Source organism: Primulina tabacum, chromosome 18 (assembly GCF_025594145.1).
Source record: "Primulina tabacum isolate GXHZ01 chromosome 18, ASM2559414v2, whole genome shotgun sequence".
Classification (NCBI taxonomy): domain Eukaryota; kingdom Viridiplantae; phylum Streptophyta; class Magnoliopsida; order Lamiales; family Gesneriaceae; genus Primulina; species Primulina tabacum.
Genome location: NC_134567.1, coordinates 23,145,386 through 23,170,268, shown reverse-complemented (window position 1 = coordinate 23,170,268; position 24,883 = coordinate 23,145,386). Strand labels below are relative to the sequence as shown.

At 35.6% G+C, this 24,883-nt stretch overlaps 2 protein-coding genes across 4 annotated transcripts; both read right to left on the bottom strand.

Annotated features, from left to right (window-relative positions):
* Positions 1–4,914: 4,914 nt before the first annotated feature.
* LOC142532727 (uncharacterized) lies at positions 4,915–10,927 on the bottom strand. Of its 2 annotated transcripts, XM_075639142.1 has the most exons (4): positions 10,785–10,927; positions 8,116–8,344; positions 7,600–7,733; positions 4,915–6,119 (listed from the first exon to the last, which is right to left on the bottom strand). In XM_075639142.1, exons 2-4 carry the CDS (start codon positions 8,323–8,325, stop codon positions 5,321–5,323), a joined length of 1,143 nt encoding a protein of 380 aa, XP_075495257.1. In that variant the 5' UTR covers positions 8,326–8,344; positions 10,785–10,927; the 3' UTR covers positions 4,915–5,320. The 2 variants fall into 2 exon arrangements, with proteins under 2 accessions (XP_075495257.1, XP_075495256.1); XM_075639141.1 differs by lacking the exon at positions 10,785–10,927 and having other exon boundaries at positions 8,116–8,411.
* On the bottom strand, positions 10,625–23,574 carry LOC142532726 (ENHANCER OF AG-4 protein 2-like). Of its 2 annotated transcripts, XM_075639140.1 has the most exons (13): positions 23,197–23,574; positions 21,939–22,015; positions 20,292–20,629; positions 18,713–20,213; positions 18,130–18,631; positions 16,237–16,345; positions 15,877–15,989; positions 15,618–15,805; positions 14,114–14,825; positions 13,543–14,017; positions 12,135–12,221; positions 11,938–12,030; positions 10,625–10,928 (listed from the first exon to the last, which is right to left on the bottom strand). In XM_075639140.1, the coding sequence occupies exons 1-12, from the start codon at positions 23,305–23,307 to the stop codon at positions 11,966–11,968; spliced, it is 4,278 nt and encodes a 1,425-aa protein (XP_075495255.1). In that variant the 5' UTR covers positions 23,308–23,574; the 3' UTR covers positions 10,625–10,928; positions 11,938–11,965. The 2 variants fall into 2 exon arrangements, with proteins under 2 accessions (XP_075495255.1, XP_075495254.1); XM_075639139.1 differs by having other exon boundaries at positions 18,713–20,629.
* Positions 23,575–24,883: the final 1,309 nt, after the last annotated feature.

Below are 24,883 nucleotides of genomic sequence, written 5' to 3'. Positions count from 1 at the left end.
AAGTGTTTTGGGGAGGACAAAAATTCAGAAAAGTGGCGTGCACTTCATGTAGGGTTTTGGGGTGTTTAACTTATATTATATAGTTAATTAAACACTAATTAAGTATTGGCCCATTAAGATATTAATTAGGCCCATTTAAGCTCATTAGTGAATTTATTAGGCGGGTTGCCAAAACGTTTGCTTTTTTTGTTGAAAAACCAACACCGATAAAAATTACGTCCCGGCGTATAAAATCACTGCGAAAACCCCATATTTTCAAAAATAAGAAAAATCATCACCCATACTTTAAATGATTAAAAACAATTATTTAATAAAACATTTTGTATTTTTCAGCCCTCGGTCTCCGTTCCTCAATCGTAACTCGAATATCCCTTTTAAAAATACAATTTTAATGCAACCATATAGAAAAATATATTTTAAACATGCAAAATGCACAAAATAATTAATTAATTTAATTAAAATACACAAGAAATTTAATAATTGTATGCATGTGGTTCGCGTGGACTCTTAAATTTTCGGGACGTTACAGTAGTCCAGAGACTAAAAGATACATTTTATACAAAATTTCCAATCCAATTTCACAGTAAGCTTTGTGATGAATGAAAACTTTTGAACCAAAAAATGAAGGATTCTAGAAAGTTTAGAGGAACAATGCTTCAATTAAGAGTATATCAAAACCTCCAACAAGAAGAAATATAATTCCTCAAAATAGCTTTACAGCAGAAGAATGTAGAGTTCTAAACTAAAGTATCTCTAGAATATGTCAAGAAAAGTATCAAAGTAAATTACAATGAAGATTCATTGGCATTGTGGGACAGAAACCAACTCCAATTTAGCCTTAAAATCAAGGAAGACAATGAATAAAGTTCGTCAGATGCAAGCCTATCCCAATGAACATAAATGATTTAAAAAATGTGCAGATAATTATCAAAGAACATTTAAACATTGGTTTTAATCAAAACAAAAATATTATCATATAGCAGCCTGCGATTTCTGGTAAGAAACCACGGTGAAATCAAAATGAAATATTTAAAGATTATTCTAATTTTATGTTTGTTTATACTGATGGTGTTTTAATATCATCGAAAAATATGGACAAACATATTAAAAATTCTGAGATTTTCTCTAAGGTTTATAAAAAAGAAGGACTAGTCCTATCGGAAATAAAACAGTCATTATTACAAGAAATATTGAATTCTTTGGAATAGAAATAGACGAGTGAGAAATAATTCTACAAGAACACATAGTGAAAAATGTGCATAATTTTCCAGATGAACTAAAAGAGAAGAAACAACTTCAAAAGTTCTTAGGAGTTGTTAACTTTTCTTAAGTGTCCATTAAGAACCTAGCAAAATATAGGAAATTGTTTAGTCCATTATTGAAAAAAATGCAAGATTTATTTGGACTGAAAAACACACAGTGAGACTTAGCCAACAAAAAGAGATTTACAAAAATCTTCCAAAAATGATTATTCCTCAAAATGAAGATGATATGGTATTATATATTTCAATTATCATTGGTGGGCAACGGTTCTTACAAAGCTCACATCAGATGTAGAAGATCCATGCAGATATTGCAGTGGAATATTCTAAGATACATAGGTCATACGATGACATATCAACGAAAATGAATTTTATGCAGTAAAAAAAACTTTTGAAAAATGATCATTATTTTTATTTGCAAATAAATTTACCTTAAAAGTTGATAATACACAAGTAAAAGCTTTCTTGAAAAATAGAATAGAATATAAACCCAAGAAGGCTGGATTATTGAGATGGCAAGTTTTGTGCCAAAATTATAATTTTGATATTGTTATTATTAAATCTCATGAAAATATTCTTACATGTTTCTTAACAAGATATGGAAAGTGTTAACGTCGATGTTATCATGAAAATACAGAAACGTTTAAGGAAACATTTTGAAATGTTTCAAACCGAGTTCAATAAGTTTGCCATAAATACAGAAGTTGCGGGTATGATACAAGAAGTTGATAAGAATTTTGTTTCTGATTGAATAACACGTTTATATGTTTATACTCAGATATGATTTGAATTGCAAAAGCCGATCCTCCAGGCTGTTGAGAAGTCACTGATCTCTCAAATGGAGAGTTTTGGAGTACATGGCTCTATACCTGGAGCAGAGCATTCAAGTACCCTTAGTACAAATGTTGAGTCGACCAAAGCAAAAATTGAAGCTCGAGATCCTTATCCCGAGCCTTCAAGTCAACTTCCCATAAATCTTGGCACTATCAAAATGGATCCTGGAAGTTTTTCATGAAATATAAAGAAATAATGATTATTTGTCAAAAAAAGATATTATGGAGCTTTACTTTTTAGCACATCACCAAAACTAACCGGGAAAGGCTCGCATGAAACTTTTCACTTCATCAAGTTGAGAAGACCAGCCATGAACATCCAGAAGTTCATCAAGGATCCTCTGAAGAATGAAACACCCCTTGTTTCATCACTCACTAAAGATGACGTCTCCACTAGATGAGCATGAGATTATGGGTATGTCTCACCGAGATGAAAAAATTCAAGTTTTAATTTAAGTTTTATCAAAATTCTATAAAAGAATATTTTTGTTAAATATCATGAAATAAAAAACTATAAGCTTTGCAGATGAAATATTTGAAAGGAAAAAAATATTCTGTAGAACAACAAGCTGCTGATGTGTAAAGAAACTCGTTGAAAATTCTGAAAATATGGCCCCTATAGGAAGATGGTTAGAAAAGAGCCAGAATTCGGGAAGATTTTCAGACCAGATCTGATAAAAAACATAATGACGACAAAAGTTTAAATGTGAAGGTCCACACAAATCACGTTTTTCCTGGGATCATACAAAAGCAAAAGAATCCCCGACAAAAGTAAAGAAGACATGTGATCCAACAACTTCATTAGTATAGGATGAGCTACTCCACCACCACAACATGACAAACCACTAATTAGTGGAACACCAACTAAAATATGTCGACCAGAACTGGCAAAGTAATTCACAAGTTTGAAGTCTAGATTTCAAATCCACAAAAACTTCTATATATATCAAGACAGAATGAAGATGAAGCTGTAGTTAAACAAGTTTCACATCATCTACAAGAGGTTACTATGTAATAATATGTTATATGTTTGGATAAAATAACCAAGGCTAAGTGCCCCTCTCATCTATTATTTTCGAAATTAGACTTCTTTACTATATACTATGAGATAGGAAATGATACATAGTTGTGCTTGAAAGGAATCGTGTATTCCAAATTCAATTAATATTTTATTTTTGCATTTCTAGACTAATTTGTTTATTTGTTTCCTTATATATAAATAATCCTTATAGGATTTATTCAACATAATTTGGGAATTTGTCTATAAGATATACTATACTTTTGGGTAGAGTTTGATTCTAAGAAAAACACTTGCTACCTTGTTTATAGATATGAAAGATCTATGGAGATCTAGGTCAAGACGATATACCTTCTTCCGTCTTCACATTTCGTATTCTCAATGTTCGATCCCTAATATATATATATATATAGGGATCGAACATTGAGAATACGGATTATATATATATATATATATATATATATATATATATATATATATATATATATAGGGATCGAACATTGAGAATACGGAATGTGAAGACGGAAGAAGAAGTGCTTGCGGCTGCGGCTTCTGGAGCTTTGCTGGACCTAAAAAATTCAGTATTGAAGATTTACATAAAGTGTTCAAGTGATCTACTCATCACGTGTTGCTGTTTGATGTCAACAACACTTGAAGAATAACACTGACGCAAAGTGTTGATTGTTCGAGTGGGTTTGTTTGGTTTTTGAGCAATTCGTGTTTTGGTTTATGCATCCCTGTTTTAGTAGTAATTTATTTTGATGCTATTTAAATCCTTGGCGTGTCAAGGAATCAGATTCTGATATTTTTCACTAGTATTGTTTGGTGTAAACAGATTACATATTTTCTAGTGAAATTTTCTTTTGCCATGAGGCATCGCACAAGTATTTGTACTTGTGCATGATTAAATTATGGTCACTGTTTATTTATTGCAATTATACATGTATGTTAACAAATAATTTCCGTTGCAGTGTTCTGTGCTGGTGTTGACAACACCTTAGCACAACACCAAATTCTGATATATACATTACTGAATATTTCCTGTGAGTTTATAAGATACAGCACTTTCAGTGCTAAGTCCTGTTGAAGGGATCTACGTCAGGAACCATCTGTTGCGACTGCATGGTTAGGCTATAAAGAGCAGTCTGTAAAACCTGATTGATACAACCTGACGACATTTCGGTCAAATAGGTAAATGTTTTTTTAATTTATTATACGGAAGTACGATGAGCTATTAAAAAAATCCCTTAATTCATGCTATATAAATTGAAAACTTTGTGTAAACACATATCTTTGAGCAGCCTTGATAGGTATAACAATGTCACGTACTTAAAAAAGATTTTCAAGGATTATTTTGCAAAATCTAGTATGGAGCTTAAACCAACCTTTGATGGACAAGAGAGTACTAAATGAAATTAAGGTTTGAAGATTTATTTAAAATTTGTTCTTATAATATGAGTCACTATGATTGTTTCGCACGATCATGAAATGTAAATTGTTATAAATTCCTTAAAAAACGATAATTTTATCTGTTTAAAAATTTGTGCAACATGTTAGCAGGTATGTGCAATAGCCAATTTGGTTTGGCTTCATCAAATTCTGGTTCCATTTTATGTTTTTGAAATGGCTAATCAAAAGCAACCCATTTCAGTTGTTGGATTTTGGTTTCTTCACTAGATTGCACATATTTTGCAGTTTTAATTGTACAAGACGCCACAGATTTATTAGAATAATGATAACAATAATATCTAAACTACATGTTACATAAATATTATCACATTCATGCCATTACCACAAGACAGAACAAGATAAAAATATATATATATTTCCAGGCAAAGACATATACACGTGTGTATTGCATATTGACAGGTAAATATAGGTACAACAAATTCCTCCTTTCCCCTTCTTGCCAAATCACATAGATTGTGTGTAATATACAATTCCTATCAGGGATTCCATGCTGGATATAGATGCTGTACCAGATTGTCTTTACACGTCTCACTCACGAGGCGATCTTGAACTTTAAATGAATATTAACTTCAACTCCCCCAGTCTCTACCGTTCTGCCAAAACTATATTGAAGTCTATCCAATTTTTGTAGATGTTTATTCCTTCACTTTCTCGTTTGCACCGTTTCGATCCCACTGATTCCAATCAAGATTTCGATGAATTTGAAAGAGAAAAGACAGCTTGTAGGAAGAAAAGGACTAATCAAGGGCTGCTTTGTTTCTTCGACCCATTGGTTTAGGTAGGCCATCGAAGATGGGCCTAGCGATTACTGCATTAGAAAGAGCCTGAAAATCGGGCTTCAAACTCCACTTTGATGCAGGCCATATGGATGACAATGCGCTGGTATCTGAGTCGTCCAAACTTGATGTGCTTGATGATTTTCGAACTCCATTGTCAGAAAGCACAGAATCCCCCAGACCTGAAGGAATTGTGTTGGCACCACCAGCTTCGGCATCGACTCCTGACACAGTTCGGCCGGCTGACTTGGGCCTCAGAGCCAAGCCTCTGCCTGTAACTACCGAAATTGCACTGCCACTGCTATTCTCCTCCTTCAGAAGCTTTTCTGGCGTAAGGCTGATAAAATCAGCTTCAGATTTTTGGTGACTTTTCACCAACTTCATGATCCAGTTATCTGAGTCGCTATCTTCGGCGGCTTGTGACAACACCTGATCGATCAGATTAGATTTCTCTGTGACAAAACCGTTGGCTACGCTCTTTGATTTTCTGTGATGACTCAGCGGTGGGTTCGAAATAGGTGAAGACTTCGTGAACGACACATCCTCTAGATAATGAGCTCCTCCTTTCGGGTACAAAGACATCTCTAAGCCTCCTGCTGTGCCCTTTTGATCTATATGTCTAAGACCGTAATAACCTTGCAAGCTGTTCATGGCCGGAGACACTTTCCGCTCGGAAGAAGATTTCGATTTTAGCGATTGGAATGGACCTAATAAATCGGAATGCCCATTGCTGGATGGGGTCTGATTAGAGCTGCTTGGTCTGCGAAAAAGACTAGATTAAGCCACTACATGACTATTTAATAAATAGCTACTGAATTTATTTAGTGAGGTAGGGAAATACAATAAATTACAAATGGTAACTTTCAGCTGATGCATTAACACAAAGAATCTGATATATAGTTAGGTTATTGGTTTATAGGATCAAAGAACTACCAGAATGGCATTATAACGTAACAAGTTGTGTAGTGCTCCAACAACGATATGCCAAACCAACAGCAGCTCATTTGGGAAATTTAGAAACCTTTCAAATCTACAATATCAGTTAACCAGTAGTTTCAATCAACCCTGTATCTTGTGATAATCATAGGAAAATTGAAGGAGAAAGCCAAATATAATAGATGCCACGACACAGGTGATATATCCACCTGATGGGGAATTTCATAACTATTGTAAATGACAAAACTTGACAAAAACTCTCTCTAAGGAAACCCACTTCTGGAAAATTTGACGCACCAAAATATATTGTAGCCACACCCCAGATGGAAAATCTGTTCCATGTAAACTTCGATTCTCAAAAGGCATACGGAAGAAGCAGGACATAGGAAGATCAACACCCAATAAAAAATAAACTATATGTACACCACGCAATTATCGCAGCTTACTGACTACTTTACTATCACAATAAATTGACAGATCAATGGCAGGAAATTATAAGAGATTATGAGTATAGGTACATCCTCCAAGGTTAATGCAACACTGACACTAAGGTGCAAATTTGAGCATCGTTGGAGCAATTAGTTTCTAATTTCTAACTGAGATTTTACTGTGTAGTCACATATTAGTAGTCACATATTATTTTGATAACTTATATAATTTTAATCGACAAATAACATGGAAATGCTAAACGAGTGCAATGATTAATGTGTAAAGCTTTGGCATGCTAACTGCTTCAGGTAAATGCAATGATGCACATCCACACTTAGCACATAACTATGCCCATGAACCACAATGAGTAGCGTAGACCAATTGTTTCGACAGTGCATCGCTTGAAGCTTGGATGAGCAGCACCTTGATTTAGTTCATTCACATACAATAATAGTAAAAAAGGCCAAAAGCAGGAACGGAGAAAGCCACAAAACAACGTGAATAACATATATAGTTCAAACTGCAAGAAAGGCATCTTCATGAGATATAGTGCACATAAAAAATTAAGAAATAAATCAGATTCGATTAAAAGCACCAGAAGAAATGGATATCTACAACCAATTAGTGCTTTCTGAGTGACTTTAATGCTCTCACCTTGAAAAGGGAATAATTAAATTTTAAAAATATTCACAGGATAGTTTCCAACATAAGAGGCATGAATTATCCCAAATGCAATTCTCCCGGCACATTAAAATAGTGAAAGAAAACAGGCACATGTCTTTAATCGATTTTGGGCATTTTATCGAGGAGTTAATGCATGGCAATAAATGCAGAAAAATAAACAGTAAAACAAAAGAAACTGGAAATAAACATACCGACGAGGAATGTCATGGGCATTGGACAAGCTGGGGGAAGGGGGATGTCTCCCTGGCAATGGTATTTGAATCGTCTTCAGGGCAAACATTTGAAGATCTGTCACCAACCCATTTTGCCTCTTAATATCAGCCACCTAACCAATCTCGAGAGGAACACACGTAAACACACAAGTATCAGCCTTCCGCATCGAAATAAAACGGTAAAAAGATAATCCCCGCAGCTGCACTGGATCCCGTATCCCATGCAGAACTAGCCAGTAACCAAGCAATCGCCAAGTACAAAACAGAGGGTTCAGTACTTGAAATCAGCGCTCTAAGTATCAGCTCAACTACAATATCTTACTCGTTTCTACACATTTTTTCGCCGCACAAACCACCAGAACAGAGCATAAACAATTTTTCCCACCACAAAAAACACACATGCATAAAACATAATAAACAGATACAAAACAAAACCGCAAATGAATCATCAGAAACCGCGCGAATCAACAACAATCAACGAACAATCAGTGGTACCTCCACGCCGTACTTGATGGCGACACCGGCGAGTGTATCGAATTTGGAGACATGGTGTAGTATGTAATTAAGTCCACCGTTGGCCCCGACCGCGACGGCGGTGGACGGAGGAGATGAAATCGGTAGTGATTTCGAAGAACCGACGGCCATTGTCACCGCGTATAAATCTCCTCCTCCTCCATTCTCATACATTACACTCTCCTTTTCCATAAATAAATGCAGATAATATCTGCAAATAAATAAATATTATGGAAGGAACGAGGATTTGCAGATCTGAGCTCCGACCCTTTTATAAAAAAAGAATAAAACAAAAACATGTTTCATCAATTATTTAGATTTTATTAATTTCAAATAAATTCTTTAGTAAATTCCAAACAATTTTAACATATAATTTTTATATGATCATGATCTACTGTATCAACTCATTCTATCTATCGTTGAGTTGACATTCACATATTAAATATGATAAAAATATATTGAATGTCACAAATATATAGATAAACACGGTAGATGAATATCGTATAAAAAATATCAAAAGAGTACATTTCATCTAACAAATTTTATATTGCATTTAGCATAATTCTTCACTACAATTTTCACATATATTTAAAAAAAAAAAAGAAAAGAAAAAGAATTAGAGCTAGAAATGACAATTTGTGACTAAAATGAAATACATCGGTTTCAGAAGACGTAAATTTAAATATTAAAAATTGGATTACACCGACACGTTAATTTATTTTAATACACTAGTCATGTAGAGCCAACAAAAAAGTCTTTGATATTATTTATTATTAGAGTTATTAAAAAACCTGAATAAAATATATTATATTATGGCTGACTTAAAAGAAAAACATCGAATAAACCCCACTCTTTTTTTTTTAAAAAGTTTTATATTTAACTATTATTATATTATATAGTTTCAATTATGTAAATTATGCGAGAGCAACATCATCATGCTTTTTAAAAAAAAAAATTAACTCGTGCCAAATCGAAATCCACTGAAATTCACCGAAATCATTCAAATGTCTCTGTTCAACTATAATCTTAAAAATTACATTTATGGATTTTATATTTTTATGCTTCAAATCAACTCGAATTTGGATAAATGGATTTCACAATAAATTGAATTAAGGATTTCAAATGACTAGAACATTAGGTTTACTTGAAATGACAGATATGAAATTCGTCCTAACATTGTTCACCCAAACAATACAAAAAATTTAAAATTTGTTTTAGCTTTATTCATATAAACAAGACAAATAATTTGAAATCAGTTTATTTGAAATCTATTATCTCAAATTCGTCAATTCAAACAAGACTCATATTATTTATGTAGTTTTTACAACCCATGAATTTTAAATCCCTCGATTTCAATTCGAGTTAGTTTAATATAAAAAAGGTGAAGATCTGTAAAATTTTAATTGCTTTAATCAGTTAGAATTGGTTCTTCTAAATTTGTTTTCATAAATCTAAAACACGTGGAAAAACAAAGACCAAATAATCACATCACAAAAACTCACGTAAAACCATCTCACAAATCCATTTATGGGAAATACTCAACTCATCAAAATATATTATTTTTTCTGCAAAAAATAATACATTTGACGATACGTATGAATCAGGTCAATCCGTATCACGGATACAGACCCACAAAACCGTCTCACAATAGACCTACTCCACACAACAATCATCCACCCAATCTTTGCTTCATTAAATGGGATTTGAAAACGAAAAAGATTAAACAAAATCCGAAAACAGAACTCGCAAAGCCAATTACACGACTCCGCACTACTCGAGCTGCACTTGGTGCCGCACACAGATCATTTAAATGTCTCTCACGTAATCTTCCGAGAAAAATTTTAAGAAAAAATATCAGGGAATCAACATCAAAACTTTCTCTCCATTTCGTGACTAACGGGCACCAAGTCCAAACTGAACCTCAAATGGCTCGTTTTGTTTGAATAAAAAAACCTGGTTGATTCCATCGTATTTGAAGGATATTCGCCAATAAGTAGCATATTTAATCCGATAAGTCTGTCTTTGGTGGACCGAGTTGCGACGAGATGACCAAGACCAAATATAAGGGGCGATTCGATATATTTACAAGGGGGACTGAAATCGGGTTATTTGGAGAAAACAAATCAAATCAAATCAAATCAATTCGAACATAGAGGCCAACCTAACAACTCATGGTTGGACATTTTTTCAAGACATAGATTGCCGTTCGAGTAATGAGAGTGATCTCAAATTTGTTTTTGTTTTTTTTTTTAAAAACAAAACCTTTTTAAAACACACAAACATGAGTCGCGCACACAGAGACATGCAGGAACCCTTTCCCAAAATGAGTGTAGCTTAGTTTCCACACCCAGCACGCAATGCCAAAAGATTTGCTAGTGTAGACATGGGTGCACGTGTTAATGAAAGATGTATATAGGGTAACATACTTTAGACTCCAGGATAGCAAATAAAATAAATTTCAAGACTAAAACATATTATGTAAGAAAAAAAATTTGTAAGACCACATATATATTAATAGATGTATGGAGGTGGGTTGGGATTCTGTAGGAAAACAAAAATGGTATGCATAGACTTCAAACCGAAGCTTCCACTAAATTTTGTTTATCAGAATAATATGGTATAATTACAAAATGGGCAAAAAAGCGGCTTACACTTAGAAGTATGTGTGCACGGATCCATTTGTCAGGAAGAATTCTAATATACACGACTCTGAAGGTTCACCACGACTTCTCAACGATCTTGTCCATTTCATGCAAGTATAAATATCTATAAATTCAAATGAGGATCCTTGTGACCTGAAAACAGTTGGAAGAAGACAAAGAAGTATGGTTATAGGAAATAAGTTCAATCTCTAATAGCCAGCTTACCTTTAGCTAAAAGTCCAAGCGTTAATCACAACATAGTCTGTATATGCTACACTAAAGACTTCAAATAGAAGATAACTAGACGAATAATAATAGTTTTTATACGCAGAGAAGTGTTAATATTTAAAAGAAAAAGGGTCGTATTTATAAAAAAAATATAGTGAAACCAGGGGTCTCTTGAGAGGTATATCAAACACAAGGGGAGACCAATATGTAAAATCAGATGTTTTCTTGATTAATATCAATATCAACAATAAAGTTAATGCCAACTTGATCAGAAATCACAAAATCCAGATCTGGTATCTATATGGTGGATGCAGGAACGTGGTATCATCTCAATACAAATGGAACATGAGCAAAAGTAAAATGTCAACATTTCACCATTGAAGATACCAACATAATAGAAATACAATAGCAAAAACAGCATTCCTTTTGCTTCTCACATAATTTGGTTGATTTGCTGTATGTAACAAGAATAAAGAACTTCCATATAACATTTAAAAAAAAGATTACAAATCTTTGTTCAAGTTATAGATATGAAAGTTCTCCACAAACTCATGTGCAAAATGATGCAGCTTACAATACATGATAACTTCCCATTCATATTCCCAGTCATCCAAAACTCTAACTCCTGTTTCATCAAACCTGAATCATACTTATGGCACGCTTTATTGACCCGTGATAAATAAATTTCCCATATTTTTCAGTCAATGATTCTGGATTTACATATTCAAAATTTTATTATGATATAGAAGACATGAAGTCTTTACTTTGTAAGAGCTACTTTGTAAGAGCTTGAGGTGCTCTCATGTTAGATCTATTACAGATCTTTTTGTAAAAAATTAATTACTTGGTATTACAAAAGGCAATTAACATAAAACTGTTTCCTGACAGAAAGTATGTATGACTATGGTAACTGGAAGGCAAGACCAAAGCTCACCATAGATCTGTAAGCCTCAGAATATATATCACGCTGGTCTCCAATTGACTGCAGACATGTCCGGTCTGCCAGGTATCACTGGAGCACCATGAACTGGACAAAGTACGTACAACACAAAGTTGAATCAACATAATTGCATTTACAGCGGCGATGAACATCGCGTAACCACAACCAGATTCTCTGCACTAGAGTATCACCTGAGATTTGCGAAGCAGCTGCCACAGAATTTGGGGCAGCGGGTGGAAAATTAACAGCGGGCCTTTCCTGAGGCGGTTCAAAGTAACCTACAACAAATAAATAGAAATACTTTATAAATGCCCATAAAAATGCACTCTCACAAATTCTAATGCTTGTTAATTGATAAACACAAACATCAACAGAGAGGCAGAAAAACGAGTCCTTCCAAAAGTCAACAAATGCTTCTGTATTCCATCCTTCAGGGAAAGATAAAATAAAGAGTTCTATAGCAGCCTATCTATGCCACGCCTTCAAGCTCTAGCTTTCACAACTATAAACAACAAACAAGGGGAGAAAGAGAAAAAAAGAGGGGGAAAAAACAAAACAAATACTGACACATCTTCAGAATTTCACAAACATTGTCATCAAATTAACTTGATTATGTACATGTGCATAAGAAGGCAGGCATTTGAGTTGTATTCATTGTTAACTCAGCTTATATTTGTTCTCTTCATTCAGAATGTAAATCATTGAATGATAAACATAGATGTCTTTTTTGACTATGCACAGTGTTCTAAAAACCCCCGCCTAGGCGGTCCTAGGCGGCGCCTAGGTGCTGGGCGGTCCAAAACCGCCCCGATTTTAGGCTAGTCGAAACTTCTAGGCGCCACCATATTAATCCGTCGCCTGACGCGAAAGCCGCCTAGGCGATTTTACAATTAAAAATCCGCCTAGGCGGTTTACACTTAAAAAAAAACAAATTATGAAGAAGCAACTATGGCACAAGGATGGATTGTTGATTGTTGAACAAATTTTGTACAACGGTTGTAGTAAAGTAGTAAACTGATGTGGATGATTCATATATAAAAATTTATTAATAAATATTTATTATTACAATTTTAAATTTTATAATATATATTTCATATACAAACATAATACTCATGAACCACTTAATGAATTTAAGCTTTAAAAAAACCGCCAAGACAACCGCCTAGGCGCTAGGCGGTAGGTAACCGCCCGCCTACCGCCTACCGCTTTTTAGAACACTGCCTATGCAAATGTTAAAAACTATATAAAGATTCTGGAGTATATTTTTTTTTATTTCTAAGATCACCCATACGTACAAGGAAGTAAAATTAAACTAAAAGCAGTTCAAGTAATATTTGACAAAACAATATGTTGTGCTCAGGTGAGAACCTGTAACCATCTATACTTAACAACAACAATAACCAAGCATATCAATTTTGCAATAACACATACTTCTTAGTCATAAAACATATGCCAGAAATCTGAAGTTTCTAAAATGTAGCCCCAGAAAACTTCATTTTTCAGTCGCAATTATCTACGATAAATAAAAGGTTTGTAACAGCGATACCTCTCTCGAGATAGATTTAAAATATTAAATCTAACTAAGATAGTTCCACACACCTTCATGAGGATAAGGGGGATTTGAACATGGCCTCCCTGCTGGCATCCACCCAACATGCGGAGAATCAGAAAACTCATTTACTTGCATCCTCCATGATTCATCTGCAGCATACCTCCTCGAGCTGTCCGAAAAATTTGGCAGCAAGTAAGGCGGATATTGGTGTTGCTGAACCGAGGCTTTTGGATAAGAAAAATGAGTAGGTGGGTGTTGAGGTGGGGGTTCAGGATGCAAAGGCCTATGCGCAAAAAGTGCACTACCAGGCAATTGCCTGTGTTGCGATGATTGGAGATTCATATATCCATCGGACTGTCTATATTCCACACTCCTCAATGAATTATAACCAATATGTTCTACTGATTTACCAACCCCAGCGGGAGGAAAACAAGAAGATTGCAGGGACAATGCTTCACTCCTGACAGATGCATCGATATGAAATCCTTGAGTAGATGAAACCATATGGGCATGCTGATTTCCCTGAAAAAAATCCATTCTTTATATTTCTGAACATATAACGATGTCACATCAATGCAACCGAAAAACAAGCATAAAGTAAAAGGCCAGAAGACTCACGGTCAATGTGCCACCAATTTCATGCAACACGGGAGGGGGTTGAAAAGCTAACATAGAAGACGTTGATATTGTGGATGGCAGTGAAGGCATGTGTTGAGAGATTAATGCAGGTTGAGGTGGCAATAATTGATGACAAAGCACTGGTGGAGGACCAATGGGTAATGGAGGAAATAGCTGTTGCTGTGACGAAGGTGGTGGGGGTGGGAGTATTGTTGATAAGAGGAGAGACGGCGGGGGCGGGGGCGGCGGCGGCGGTGGCGGGGGCGATGATGGAGGTGGAGGTGGTGAAGTAGGTAAAGGTGGTGTTACAGGAGGAGAACCAAGAGGCAATGGAGGAGAACCCTCGGGAGAAGGCAGCCACTCGGCAAGCTTGTTTGAAGCTGATGTAAAGATCCCCTCTGAGTTTGGCTCAAATGAAGCAACTTCAAAAGTGCCATCAGTAAGCGATGGTTTTTCATCCTTTTGGTGTCCTGAAACATCTTCCATTTCGAGCTCGCCATCAACATCCTCCAAAATCCTATGTCGTCTGTCACTTGGAGTAACGGTGCAATTCTCAGGATCTCTTATCACAGGAGAATGTTCAGATGGTGATGTGTCAGTAATTTCTTTGCAAAAATTTGTCTGCAAACTATCTTCCTCTTCATCTTCCTCTTCCTCTTCTTCTTCAAAGACACGAGATGATAATAATCCAGGTAACTGAAATGTAGCATTGCTGAAACAATATAAAACAGAAAACACTTGCATATTAGATTTTTTTAAGAAAAAGGATTCCAGACTTCAGACTTTAATGGAGGTATTCACATTGTATGCCAACACACCCAAGTTATAGACCAGGGCCCACAATGAAGCATTATAATGAATATGACAGGTTAATGCCATGCAAATTAGGACAGCAGGGAAAAACTAAATAAATTGGCGAGCAACAAACCATTATCCAAGAAACAAAAGGATCACATATGAGGGAAAACAGACTAAAACAGACGCAAGTCATCACAGAATAATTTTAGTTTAAAATATGTATTGATATACACTATGAACAGATTGGCATTACAGGAACCATAACAAGTGAAATATCAACTTGGAGAGGCAAAGTAATGAGAGCTCAACAAAACGTTACTCCAAGGCACATGAGATACGACTTAAAGAAATCTGTTAAGCACATTAATTAGCCAACAAAAGACAGACCCCAAACAATACTAGCTGATAAACTTGAGTCATGACATTTGAAGAATGATGAACGAAGTTAATAGCTACAAGAACTAAAAATGGTCTCACATTTATTGTTATAATTAATGCAACGTAAAATATTATAAAGACCAAGCCAAAAAAATCAAGAATTTCCACCATCTACATTTTAAAAATGTCTCATCTGGTGTTATCGCAAGTTGACAAATGAAGGGCCAAGACAACCCATATAGGAAAAGCATAAAATGCGAAAATCATAATTACTAGGGTGGGAATATAAAGTAAAGATCACTCCAAGAAGAAAGAGAGAGTTCCAGACCTCCCATACTCATCCACGAACATGCCTTCCATTTCTCTGAGAGGATCATCAATAGCTCTCTCGGCTCGGGAAGGACGCCGTAGTGAAAACCCAGCGGATGTATCATCATTTGGCACTCCAATATCATCAACATAGCGGCGAAGAACAGACTCTGGCAAGATTTTCCTCTCAATCCACAATCGCAAGACCTAAGAAAAGATTGCAACTCAGTTATTCTGCAACTAGTCAGAAGACTCCCTTTTACATAAATTACAGTCACCTTACGAACTTGCCGGCGATTTTCCTCTGCACCTGCACCAGGTGGGGCCGCGGCTCCAATGAGACGGGCCAAAGCTGATTGAACAGTAGGAATATAAGAGGAACCTGCTATTCCTGAAGAACATATTCCAACAAAGAAACTAGAAGATATCTCCATCACATCAGGCGACAAAAGAGAATTGAAGAAGAGGGGGGTGGGGGGTGGTGCGGGTGCTGCACATTGTACGAAAACAGCACGTTATTATTGTGACAAGTACTGAAACAATTAGTGCTCTAGATTTTTTCAAACATTTGTGCAACAGCCAGAGATAGGAGAGGAGAGGCGGAGAGATAAAAGAACAAAATCTTAATCTCTTCATACCTTTTTGACTATGAGAGCACTGGGTTATTGAATCAACTAAAAAAAACAGATCCACTCTGTGATGAAGACTTGGCTCGTTTTCCAGCTTATGGATGAGAAGTTCCACAACCTGCACGAAATCAAGGGTTGAAACACATTTTCAATTTTCCAAGGATAGTGCATTATGTGTTAAAATAACCGCCCAACAAAAGAAACGATGGAGACAGAATAACAACAAACAGATAAAAAGCAACCTGCATAGAACAGAGGGTTCAAAAGCATTTAAATTTTCCAAGGAAAATGCATTGTGTTAAGATAACCAACCAAAAAAAGAAACGACGGAGACAGAATGACAACTAACAGACACAGCAAGGTAGCAAGCTATAATGAGCCAAACATAGGGCTCTCCCACACAGATGATTGGGTGTCTAGAATCAATCAGTCAGTGAAGCAACCACATATTTTCCCTGAATACAGGTAGTTAGTGCCACTTTTGTATTGGAATAAAAGTACTGAATCTATCTTGATATAAGTTTGAATATTCAAGTTCACATTAATTTTATGAATGTTTTCAGATAATGATGATTGAGTCAAATGATGTAAGCATTTTTCACATCATAGTTGTAAAAAGTGTGTGCCCGGCTGCACCTGTGATGACTTGATTCAATCAAATGATGTAAGCATTTTTAACATTAAAGTTGTAAAAAGTGCGCACCCGGCTGCACCTAGGCACAAGGCGCAGCCGGGCGCACCCTACATGCTTAGGTAACCACCCAGGCGCCGACCTTGCAAGAGGAGAGCCGAGCCCAGGCGCACGCCTCTTGCAAGACGCAAGGGTTTCTTGAGGCGACAAAAAGCGCATTTCCGTATTTCACTTCCCAGTTTCTCTATTTTTTAATAAAAATGTGCTGCAAAACTTAGAGACCAAAGCTGGTTTAGGGAAAAAAAAACCCCAAAGCTGGTTTAGGGAAAAAAAACCCCAAAGCTGGTTTAGGAAAAAAAAACCACAAAGTTGGTTTAGGAAAAAACCTAAAGCGTAAACCATAAAAATTTTAACAAAAATGGGCTGCAAAGCCTACAGCCCAAAGCTGGTTTAGAAAAAAAAAATTCAAAGAATAAACCCTAAAAAATAAGATGCACGGCAGCAACAATCAATGCCCTGCTATCTTCTATTCTATTTTGAAAAAATAAAAAATAAAAAACAACGGTCAAATCCCCAACATCAGCAAGCATCCTGATGAAGAAGAAGCGCAACAACGACAACAAAGGGTCTCCAAACCATCAAACAAACAAAGAGTCATTTTTATTGATGAATTAGACTTCTGAAAAGCTTAATTATTTTAATAATAACATTTTTGTCATATAATGATAAACTATATAAATATGTTTAAAAAAAATTAATAGTGCGTCTTGCTTCAATAAGACGCGTGCCTCGCCTTGCGCCTCAGGCTCCAAGAGCCCTTTGTGACTTGGTGTGCCTTACGCCTCTAATAACTATGTTTCACATCTCTACTTAAGTTCAAGAACATAAGCATTGATGTCTCCCATGATACATTAACATGCAATAACATAATATATCAAAGGCCTTTATCCATGACAATACCCTGAACATCCTAGGAAAATGACACCCCAAAAATTTCAGAAGAAATCTCACATCTTCACAAGGATGAAATCAATAAAGCCAAGAATGCATAATGCCTAAAGCAGGTGTTCTCGCAAAACCAAAAAAATTAAAACAAGTTTTCAATTAATTGGAACTAGGAGAATACTGATGATTTATGCCAGTAACCTAACAAAATCATAAAACAGAAATGCATGGGATCATATTGACAAATGAACACATAGCAATAAGATATCTGATTTTAAAAAAGTTGAAATAAGCTGAAAAATGTTATTACACACTAATATATCTACCTCATTGGCAATCCCATACTTTGCACAATCAATTGCAAGACGAGTTGCACGCCCAATACTTTCTTTGGTCCTTGACAATGTCTCTATCATCCCTTCAAAAGCATCACGAGCAACAACTGCTTCGGTACCTCCACTTAAAGGACCCCCAACAGCATGATCACTGGAACTCAACATTCTCTCCTCAAGAACTTCATTTTCATGTTGACTAGTCGATGAAAAATGGTGAACATCAGCAGGAGAAATGGAATGTAAGCTTTGTACATCCAGTTGTTGCGTGTTGCTTGATTCAAAGACTCTGGTAGCAGGAGCAGGGCTTAAGCTTTTTCCATGCAATTCAGCTTCAATATCCAAAAGTGGAAAAAGAAATCCATAAGAACACTGTGAGTGAGCTTCTCTTTTTCTAGCCTGAGCAGCAGCTATGAGATGTTTCATGGACATGACAGATTCTGGAATTTTCGCATTAACTGAAGAACTTGTTTCTTCACGTTTACCAACATCCAGCCTGAGTAATGGTGCATTCAAACATAAGCAAAGCTAACAAGAAAATAAATTAATGTCCATTCAATCAAGACTTTCTAGTTACCTTTCACGAAGTGGAGCGCTGCTTTTATTAGGGTGTTCCACCACGTGAGAAGAATCGTTAATCCTTGAATCTGACTTCACAGCAGCATTCCTTTTCTCTCGAGAAGAAGCTGGATTATTTCTATCAGTTATAATTTCATGAGGAGATGAAGTTAATCTGTCAGAAGCAGTAGGAAGAACATCGTTGGCTCCTGTGGGAGCTTTCGTCAGAGAAACATTGACAGGTTCCTTGCTGAACTTAATGTTCTGCTGTTCAGCTAATGGTCTGGTACCATTGATAGACTGGGGAGACTTTTCAGGGGTAACTGAAACTGGTCTAATCTCCATGGCAGGTAATTTTTCATCATCTAAGTGGGCTAAATTAGGGGATACACGTGCAGCTGATAATTCTCCAGCCATCTTCACTAAGCCTAGCTGAAAATTTGGAGATGGAGCTTTATTGGATACTCGAGCACATTGTGCCTGTTCCTTTGAACGATCGTCAATAGTTGCTCTATCTCTAGACGTCAATTTATCATTGACACAACTCTCACCATGCACAACAGGTTTCTTTTTAGAATCTGGTGCACGTGGGTTAACAGAAACCTTACTAGTAAATCCTCCATGAACCGGGGTTTTAGGTATGTCATCGTCGCCGTCATCATATAGTCGGACAGCTCTTCGTTTTGAGTGCAACTGTGAAACTGGAGATCGAACTTTGTTAGGACGTACTGAGTCATTTTTGTGTGATGCAGAACCTCCTAATTTACTTTCAGAAATCGTAGCAGAACCAGGCATCACATCAAATGTTGTCCGATGACGCTTAGTTGGAGGAAGATCATCTTCATCGGTAAAATGATTTGACTCATTATTTATCTGTATTTTGGAGGACTGCTGATTCTGGGGCATCCCTTCTGATGTTGACCTCTTGAGATCTATATCACTCATTTTTCCATCAAGAACATTAGGACTTCTGGAATCATTTTTCCTGTCTCTTTGTGATCTTGACATGCTACCATCATTTCCAATGTCAGTACATTTTGATATTATGGCAGGACACGTAATCTCACTAGTCTGAAAAGCTTGTTTTTCAGATCCATGTTGGGTCTTCATCCTTTTCCTGGAGACAACTTCACTTTGCTCCAAATCTATTTCAGCATCCATCCGTCCATTATCTTTGGAGTCAGAACGTCTTTTATCCACAGCAATTCTTTTTTCCTTGCCTGCAACTAAAGCTGATTTTGAATTACCTGCATATGACACCTTACTATTGCTATCTGAAGAAAACTTCCTTCGCATTCCATCACCTGTATGCTCACGAGGAACAGCAGAACTACTATTCTTGTGCACTGTACCTTCGGGTTTCTTCTTTGACCCCATTGCTAGCTTCTTTTGGTGGCCATTTGCCAATTCACTCCGGTCACTCTCAGAATGCCTAGCCTCCGCTTTCGCATTACCAGAACCTTCCTTCTTAACATTGGAAGGTACATTAGTAAGATCTTTAGATTTCTTTTTAGTCTTTCCTGAAGATATACATGGAGATAAATTACGATCCACGTCTCCTGACAAGTAAGGGTTTATATCTTGACATTCAATCTCACCTTGTCTTTGTGAACAATGCTCTAGCTTAGAGCCGAGCTCAGGGTGACCATTGACCTCTAATTTGCAGTGCGATTCATTCACTTCAATCTCAACTTTTTCACTAACCTCCAAAGTATCATTTACCACCGGATCAGTAGAATGTTCTGATGCAAAAGTTTGTTCGCTGTTGTCATCCCTTGTACCACTTGAACTTTCATGCTGTAACTTTTCATATTGCTCACAAATTTCCTTCGCTGCTTGGGCAAAATACTTAACTGTCTTACCCTGGCAGCGAGCAGACAGTTTATTTTTTGCTTCAATGGTGAATGCCTGAATATCCGCAGGAGCGACAAATGCTCTGTCATAAAAAGAAAAGACAAGAATTCAAAGGAGAATACTACGTAAGCCATTCTTGTTTTTTCATTCTAAACATTAGTTATAAAGTACCAAACATTTGCAGATGCTAGCGATAAAGAATGTGTGACAAGGTAATAGCTTTATATTGAATTACATTTAACAAAAAATAAAACCTTTCCAAGGGAATTTTCCAATTGTCGTTGAAATTCGTATCTATTCAATTTAAAATTTCCATTAGCAAACAGCAGACCACATATCAATACAAAATTCCACAATGACGCAGAAGCATTTTTCCTGTCAAATATATCTTCAAAGAGCAAGTGAGCAACCACCTTCTGAAATGTCAGCTGCTAAAATTAGTCATTGCCCATGAATGAGATAATGAGAACAGCATACTCTAATATTTCAAGCGCTCTACAAAGCTTTAGACAATATATTAATGTCTATTTCCTGTAACTCAAACAGAACAGCAAGAAAATGTGCCCATTAAAAGCACAATGGAACAGGAACAACAAAATCAAGAAATAACTTTGCTAAAAGCAGGAAACCATGGATCAAAAAGAGATCTTACCAGCGAAACTTTATCAAAATGAGATATTTAGCCATTTTCATCCAGTTGAATGGTACTTTAAAAATAAGGATCATGTGACCAATTGAGGCATTTATAGCATTTAAATAAAGCACGTAACTGTCGGAAATGAATATGTTATGTAGACAAAAGCAATTGTTTTAAAAGGAAGCAACAAACTATATGATACAAATATTTTTATCATCAACCCAACACAGCATAAAGCATAAAACAGGTATGAGGCAACGTGCGTGGCCTTGTATAATTAATGTATTACAGGAAATGCATCTAACTGTTTGCATTCCCTTTAAGGAATTGCATCCATTTAAAAATGTGCAACCAAATTTTCAAAAACCTGGACCCATAGCCAGGACCAAACCTAGAACGCTGATTCTATATTGCACTTAAATAAAATTATCAGGAAAAGGACAAATTATAACATTCCAACATTCCACCTGGTTACAATGGTAATAAATAAATCTTCATCGTATATCAGTGCTTTAATATCCACCTCAATTTGAGTAAAATTAGAATGGAAACAGCCGGTTAACATTAATCCACTAAATTGTACCTCTAAAAGTGTCCATTTGCAAGAGTACTCCTTATCTTTCAAAAATGCAATTACCCAACAACAGATATTAAACCCTCATAAGTTTTTTTCCAGAAAAACTCTTAGAGTCAACCTGGAAATCAAGCCCTCTCGGCATATGCACAAGGAAAAGATAAAAAGGGAAATGCTTACATCTCTGATGTACCAAAGAACTGAACAAAATATTTTTTGGGATCAGGAACGCGCTTCCAATCTTCAGGTCTGCTTATCTGGAATTAAAGCCACAAAAGGTTAGTCAATCAGCCAACTTAAATTTGACTTAAGCACGATCAAAGCCAAGAACTGATTATGCACTAATCACACGAGTAAACAAACACATAACTGTGAAAGCAGCCTAATGGCCTTGATCAAGAGGAAAATAGTTAGCTTGTATTCAAATATAAAGGTGGGGTTTTGAAAGGGTCGGTAATATATTGGAATCAAATGGAATCAGACATCCACTATTACTTCATATAATTTGAATATATGGTTACTCCGGTGCACAAAAGCGAAAGAAACCTGAATACAACATACTGCTAACAAGACTCGGACACGTGTTCCAGATAGTCACCCACATGTCTATGTATGCACTAACAAGATTCGGACACGTGTCTCCACAGATAGTCACCTACATGTCTATATATGTACTGCTTTTGTGTGAGAGATCAATGGGATGCCGTTATGGAGTTAATGTAGACATAGACAACACATTTTGAACCAAATAACTCGTGATGGAGAAAGGTAATATATTGGAATCAAATGGAATCAGACACCCACTATTATTTCCTATAATTTGAATATACAGACACTCCGGTGAACAAAAGCGAAAGAAACCTGAATACAAAAGACTACTAACAAGACTCGGACACGTGTGTCCAGATAGTAACCTACATGTCTATGTATGCATTAGCAAGACTCGGACACGTGTCTCCACAGATAGTCACCTACATGTCAATATATGTACAGCTTATACCTGCGAGATCACCGGGATGTAGTTACGATTTACGAAGTTAATGTAAACACATTTAGAACCAAATAACTCGTGATTGAGAAAAAAGTTTTAAGTTGTAACCCTAGTTCCCATGCCTTGAATGCAACTCCGCCGAAGTTAAATCTGACACAAGTAAATGAAAAATCAACTACATTTTATACCTCTGTCTTCTAGTTTCCAAGACCACAATTATTCACCTCTAAATATTTCAATCAAACTCTGAAACTCAATGAAACTCCATAAAGAGGGTTGGTAAACGAAAATTCAAATCAAAGAGATTCGTATTCCGAAGAAAATAATTTATCATACATCATAAAAGCATAAAAATAACTTCTAAAAAAAAGGAAAGACTTGATAAAAATAAAGAACGTTAAATAATAAAGGCATATGGAAAGTCATCAAAGCGAATCAAGAATGCACCTTGGCAGGCCAAGCCGGAAAACCCTTAACCTTAGCGAGGACGAGATCGCCCAAACTCAACTCATTCTTCGTCTTTGCGCCCTTCGCTCCACGCTTTCTCGCTGGAGCCATGCCGTCCAACCCCTTCGATTGAACCACAATAAAAGATATGTTCAACCAGCCCTAGACCCGACGATAATCCTCCGGGGCATCCCCGAAACGGTGTCACTTTGCGGAACTCGACCTTGTGATTTGGCGTTAGACTCCACCGATTAACAATTGTTCGTAATTTAGAACCGAAGGCAGCGACGGAGACGGAGACGGAGACGGAGACGGTGGCGTTGGTTTTGGCGTTGTGGCGGATATATGGAGAGGCAGATACTAATGTTTTATGTTTGCGAGGAATATCTATTTGCATCAACCGAATTACTATTAAATATTAAATATCCGTTCGTATGTTTTGAGACACAAATTTTATTTTGATTATTTATAAAAAAATTATTATTTTTTATATTAAAAATGTTAATTTTTATTATGAATATTGGTAGAGTTGATCTATCGTATAGATAAATATTCGTGAGATGGTCTCATAAGAGACTTACTCTAAATATTAACCAAATAATAATTTAATTACAATTATACATTAAAAATATGATTTAAAGTATATTTAATATATTTTTTACTGTATAAATGAGATAAAATAATTATTATAATTTTAAATGAGATTAAAAAAATTTATAATTATTAAAAAATAAGATATGAAAATAACATAATTAATTTGTTACTAAATTAAAATAAATAAAAGAAATATAGTGTCTGAGTTATAAAAAATTATATTTTTCAATAATAAAACTTTTACAGCATAATGTATATTAAGTATCTATAGAAAAAAAATCAAGTTTTTGTGATTTTTCTAAACACAATGACTTCCGGCTAAAATATGTTGACAGATAGACGATGATGTTATAAAATTTTTATTGAGTAAAAAAATTAAAGATCAATTAACACTGGATTTATATCTTAAAAAGATGCAATATTTAATACTGTTTATAATTTTTAGTAAGTTGTTAACGACACATTATATATCGAGTAAATGACAAATAACTTGCACGTCATAAGTCGTGATACACAATTCTTCTACCGACCTCTCATGAAGGTCAATCCCCCATATATATTCGTACATACATTGATCAAGAGTTGCGATCTATAAGTATAATGCTCATAAAATACAAGATCTTGGCCTCCCAAGCTATCTTACCGAAAGCACGATGATGGATAGAATATTCGTACTTATATTATGGTTAGACTAATATCTAAAAGTTCGATATCTACTTAATAATGACAAATCTAATAAATCGGGGTTGATAACGGTATTGGAGCACAAAAATCACGTGTTGTGCGTGTGTATTGTAGTGTGACATTAAAATTGTCCAACAATGTCAAAATTTAAAATTACAATCTCAGGACATTTTTTTCCTCTAAATTGGGCACCTTGAGAGATCTTGTGTCTTTAGCATGGTTCCAAGGAGAAGTCTGTGATGTTGCGTCATGTAGTAAGAATTGACCGTATGAATTAAATGTTTTAAAAAATATAACTGAAAAATAAAATCATATTTATCCATATTTCAATAATTCTCTTTTAAAATTTTAACTTCGACTAATGAGGAAAACTCTTTTTTGTATCAATTAATTTTGTAGTTCAAAATAT

What these genes read in the sequence shown, in the direction of transcription:
- LOC142532726 (XM_075639139.1), bottom strand. Translation starts at nt 23,307, where the DNA reads ATGGCTCCAGCGAGAAAGCGTGGAGCGAAGGGCGCAAAGACGAAGAAT. An exon ending in AGTATGGGATTGCCAATGAG is followed by an intron (nt 16,346 to 18,129) that starts GTAGATATATTA and finishes GATTTCGTGCAG; the next exon opens with GTTGTGGAACTTCTCATCCA. An exon ending in TTCGTGGATGAGTATGGGAG is followed by an intron (nt 14,826 to 15,617) that starts GTCTGGAACTCT and finishes ATATTGTTTCAG; the next exon opens with CAATGCTACATTTCAGTTAC.
- LOC142532727 (XM_075639142.1), bottom strand. Translation starts at nt 8,325, where the DNA reads ATGGAAAAGGAGAGTGTAATGTATGAGAATGGAGGAGGAGGAGATTTA. An exon ending in CCATCAAGTACGGCGTGGAG is followed by an intron (nt 7,734 to 8,115) that starts GTACCACTGATT and finishes GAGATTGGTTAG; the next exon opens with GTGGCTGATATTAAGAGGCA. An exon ending in GCCCATGACATTCCTCGTCG is followed by an intron (nt 6,120 to 7,599) that starts GTATGTTTATTT and finishes TCTTTTTCGCAG; the next exon opens with ACCAAGCAGCTCTAATCAGA.